This window comes from Thunnus thynnus, chromosome 17, assembly GCF_963924715.1.
Source record: "Thunnus thynnus chromosome 17, fThuThy2.1, whole genome shotgun sequence".
Classification (NCBI taxonomy): domain Eukaryota; kingdom Metazoa; phylum Chordata; class Actinopteri; order Scombriformes; family Scombridae; genus Thunnus; species Thunnus thynnus.
The window spans coordinates 2,090,296-2,094,849 of NC_089533.1; the positions used below are offsets into that span (position 1 = coordinate 2,090,296).

Below are 4,554 nucleotides of genomic sequence, written 5' to 3' on the forward strand. Positions count from 1 at the left end.
ACTGCAGTGCATCCAGGCTGCCTCAGTTTGTCAGTCGCTGCCACCTGCTGGTGGATCCCTGCAGGTATGAATCTCACAGGTAAACAGACTTATTTTTCCATCTTTAGGGATCACAAAGTCTCTGCATGTGTCAGTCACTGCTAAACCTCTCGACACGCTTCAATTATCCATCCGTTAATATTTAAACCTGCTTATCCTTCTTTAGAGGTGGACAGGTCACCAGTCTGCAGAGTTGGAAAGTAACTAAGTACATTTACTAAAGTACTGTACTTAAGTACAATTTTGAGGTACTTGTACTTTGAGTATTTCCATGTGATGCTACTTTATACTTCTACTCCACTACATTTCAGGGGGAAATATTGTACTTTCTACTCCACAATATTTATCTAGTGGATAATATAACAAGCTTTCCATCATGAGGTGAAAAAAAAACACTTCAAAAGTCTTTTAAAAAAGATTTTAATAGAAACAAACTTTTAAAATTCATTGAAAACTCATCAACACATAGAAATCACCCAACCGCCACCACCACAATCACAGGTGCACCCACAGGGTCCAAACAGGGACCGGGTGCACGCCACCACAGGTGAGTGCTTTACAGCACCTACAGGCGGAGGAGCCACATGCTGCTGCCCGTCAGAGACGACGACAATATTGAAGCTGCAGCTGGAACATCTGGATCTGTGGTCTCCTTCTCACGCCCAGGTGAAACCTCGCCCAAATCGGAGCTCAGGACGCTCCTTCTGTCTGCACGTCTCGTTCTGTTGCCAAGGAGGCCATGGTCGTGTCCGGGATAAGCCGTCCGAGTCGTCCTACATGAGAAAAATGAGATTCTGGTTATTATTTGGCAGAAAAGGCTTCAGAGACATGTCTTAGAAAGTCATGTTCTGTGTATTTTATCTTGGAATCACAGTTAGAGATCTAACATGGTGAGTATTTACAGGCTGATTCTGGTATTTTTAAGACTCAATATGTATTTAAATGTGCCTACTTTTGTCCAATTTAATTAAAAAGTAAAATAATTTAGTATTTCTCCACCATAGTTATATTCCTGTCAGTGGAGAGAAGGCTTCAACATCATGTACTGTAGAAAAATCAAATGTACAAAACTGAATAAATCCAATATTTTTCAAAACAATTAAAATTTTGGGGAATTTCTTTGTGTTGTCAGGTCGAGACTTGAAGTGCGTTGTGAGGCGGGAGCTCTGAGTCATAAAATCCTTCAACAGCTTTTACGCAACTTGTAAAAAAAAAAAAAAAGAAAACCTACCAACAAATTGTTCCCTGTTCCTAAAGTTCCCTAAGCTGAATGTCATTCAGAGATCAACTGATCTGTGAAAGTACAGAGCATATAAAGTGATCCAGCAGTTACCAATCACAAGTAAACTGTTCACTCTCAACGTGAGCAAAGAGTTAACGTTTCTTTCCAAACAGGCACAGCTGAGCAGAAACCACTTCACACAGAGGAGGACAGTTAGATTAAGAGATTCTTAAAAGGAAGTTTGGTGGTTTAAATGTTTGTCATATATGTAAATAACTCACACTTTTCTACACATTTCCCCTTCAGTCTTCAGCCCCATCTGCCAGACTTTGTTCAGAAATTAGCAAATTTGAAGCTTTTGCTGCTTTATTTAAACTATAAAGTGCATAAAGTGATTAAACAACTTTACCAATTAAAAATAGAACACATACTGTCAAATTCAGTTAATTATAAAGACATGAACCAAGAAGTTGAAACACTTTTCTGTACAAAAAAAACAAATCAGCTGTTGAGTCACGAGGCGGGCAGCTCTTAAAGGAGAAGTTCAACTTGGCAAGTTGGTTGTTTTTCCATCACTCAAGACTTCAACTGTCATTTTACAAACTGACCGTTTTAAAAGTTATCTATTGATTTGATTGATGAAAGTAAGAGCACATAAATTAAACCAGTCTCACATTCAGCTGGTGATCAAACAGACACGGACAAACATTTCAAAGTGATTTTTAGTAGAAAGTGTGTTTCACCTCAGTGTTCACGCCTTGGCTTTCTTCTCGCTGTTCTGCAGTTTTTCCACAATCTTGCGCTCATGTCCTCCTGGGTTTGGTCTGTTGGTGTTTGCGCTGGCTTCCTTCTTTGTCCTTCCTTTACGGGCTGAACCCTCTGCGGACAAAAACACAACAGTTCAACATGACAGACGAACCAACACAGGAGCAGTTTTTAAACTCACATCCAGTCATCTCACCTGCGTATTTGTCGGTTAAGTTATAATATTCATATTCGTCGTAGTATTTGTCTTCAAAACTGGTGGGTTTGAGGTTTTTGACGTCGACGTGACTCATGTTTTGTTTCTCTGAGACTTTTTCGCTCCAAGAAAAAGTTTTGTCGAGCTTCAGAAAAACGTGTTGGAAGATTCGTCGGTGAAGCTGCTGCTGTTCTTCTGCTTTCTGTGTGTTTGTCTCTGCGGAGATCAGTGAGTTTTTATAAGAGTCAGTCAGCTCCTCCTCCGCCTGGTTTCCTCTTTCTGCTGCAGAAATGTTGCATCATTTCTGCAAAATGTGTCATCAAACAGCAGCTGCACTGATTCACACAGCTGGAGATTAATCATACAGATATTTCTGCTTCCAACAAATCTCATCCACAAATGTATTCAGTTGATTCATTTTCATATATTTATCATTACGTCTGTTTCTTTCTACACGTTTTTAATTGTATTTTTTTATTGTTTTTATTATTTTCTTTTGTATCGCAATTATGTAAATTTATAGACATTGTCGATTAATTGAATTAATATCCAGTAAAGTATAAAAATCTGATTTAATTGATTAGGCCAAAAAACTACATACATTGAATCAGAGGTCAACATAGAAAGTGGATATTTGTTGTGATGAAAAAAAGCTGAAATATTGTTGAATTATAAACAAAAGATCACAAGATAAATTCAAATTTATCGTCAGTTTGGACAACATGAAACCCAGCTCTTTCATGTTTTGCCTTAAAAGTGTATTATTATAAAATCCCATCAAATAATGTCTTTTTAACTGGATGATTAATGGATACTTTTCAGATTGATGACAGATTAAAGCTTTTTAATGGATCATTTGAACAGTTTAAGAGGTCTGTAAGGTGTAAAAACCCCTTAATGGCTCAAAATTACCTTCATGTCTTTTAAGGTCTGGTGCAAATTCAGGAGTTCACACAAAATATGGGGGATAATTAATGGTTTTAATGGATTTAAATTAATTAAGGTGTATTTCATGGATTATTTGCACAGTTTAAGGGTTTTTAAGGTGTAGAGAAAAGGGGGATAAACTTCCTCAAGCTTTTTTCTCAAAATTTCGGTGCAAATTCACCAAACGTGGATGATTAATTGATAAATTACTGAATTTAAATAATTGTATGTATTTTTAACAGATTATTTGCACAGTTAAAGGGGTTTTAAGGCACAGAAATACCTCAAGGGTTTAAAAGGACATATTATAGATCAATTGTGGATTATAATAAAGTAAGGTGCTATTTATAGGGTATTTGCATGATTTAAGTTTTTTTTAAGGGGGAAAAACACTTAAAATGGACCAAAAACCCTCAAAACACCTTTTTTTCAAAGGTGAAAATTCAGGGCTGGTTTTATTTCACTTAAAATCCCTTAAAACAGAATCATTTTAAGCAAACAAGAAGGAAGATTTTGCATTTATTTTTTCTTCTTGTTTACATTTGTTGAGGCTTTTGACTCCAGAAAGCAGCTTTTCTGTTGAGCAGGACTGTTTTTGTTATCAAAGCAAAGACCTTTTTTTTTTTTTTAAGGATTTCAGCATTTTAGTGCTGGTGTTAAATCGATACATTATAATATGAACTCTGGTGACTGCAGGTGTGTTTCCACAAAGCTCTGACCTTCATTTCTGCAGCAGATTTGTGTTTATGTGCAGCTGCTGTCTTCACACAGCTCTGACCTGATTCAGCCTCCCTTTTTGTCCAAATGACCTCCGTCTGCTCGACCCCGCCTTCAAACACCAGACCTGTGTGTGTGTTTGTTATCTCACCTTTATCACCTTATTCAGTGTCAGACACCTCGTGATATATCAAAACAACCTTTGGACTGAAGTTATCAGAGAGTAAAAGTGCTGAGAGCTCGTTCTGTCACAAACTAACAGCAGTCAGTTGTTTTATGTAGAATTTTTATTATAGTAATATAATAATAATAATGATGATAATAATGATAAAGTTTATTTATATGCAGCTCAAAGAGATAAGAAAGTTAAAAAAAGAAAAGAGCCGACTGTTAAAATATTAAAATCCATTTAAAAAAGAAGGAAGTAAAATAATAAAAAGGTAAAGAATAAATAAAATGAAATAAAGTAAAGCAGTAATAATGAATATGACAGTATATATAAAAAATATTTAATTTCAACTGTATTTTTTATAGTTACAGTGACAAATAAACCTGAACTTGAAATTTGATGATCAGCACATAAAAAAACAACATTTACATCTCAGGTTTACTTTAATATGAAACATTAACATCTGTGTTAAAGGCCAATCAGATTGTGTTTTTCAGATGACGTCACAGGTGGAAAATG

At 35.9% G+C, this 4,554-nt stretch overlaps 1 protein-coding gene across 1 annotated transcript; it reads right to left on the reverse strand.

Moving 5' to 3' along the window:
* Positions 1 to 443: 443 nt before the first annotated feature.
* On the reverse strand, positions 444 to 2,443 carry nupr1b (nuclear protein 1b). The gene is made up of 3 exons (XM_067570480.1): positions 2,223 to 2,443; positions 2,005 to 2,140; positions 444 to 812 (listed from the first exon to the last, which is right to left on the reverse strand). The coding sequence occupies exons 1-2, from the start codon at positions 2,317 to 2,319 to the stop codon at positions 2,013 to 2,015; spliced, it is 225 nt and encodes a 74-aa protein (XP_067426581.1). The 5' UTR covers positions 2,320 to 2,443; the 3' UTR covers positions 444 to 812; positions 2,005 to 2,012.
* Between the last annotated feature and the right edge of the window lie 2,111 nt (positions 2,444 to 4,554).

Excerpts from the sequence above, each read along its gene's own strand:
- nupr1b (XM_067570480.1), bottom strand. The coding sequence starts at position 2,319 with ATGAGTCACGTCGACGTCAAAAACCTCAAACCCACCAGTTTTGAAGAC. Across the intron at positions 2,141-2,222 it reads CTTAACCGACAAATACGCAG|AGGGTTCAGCCCGTAAAGGA; the intron begins GTGAGATGACTG and ends TTTTGTCCGCAG.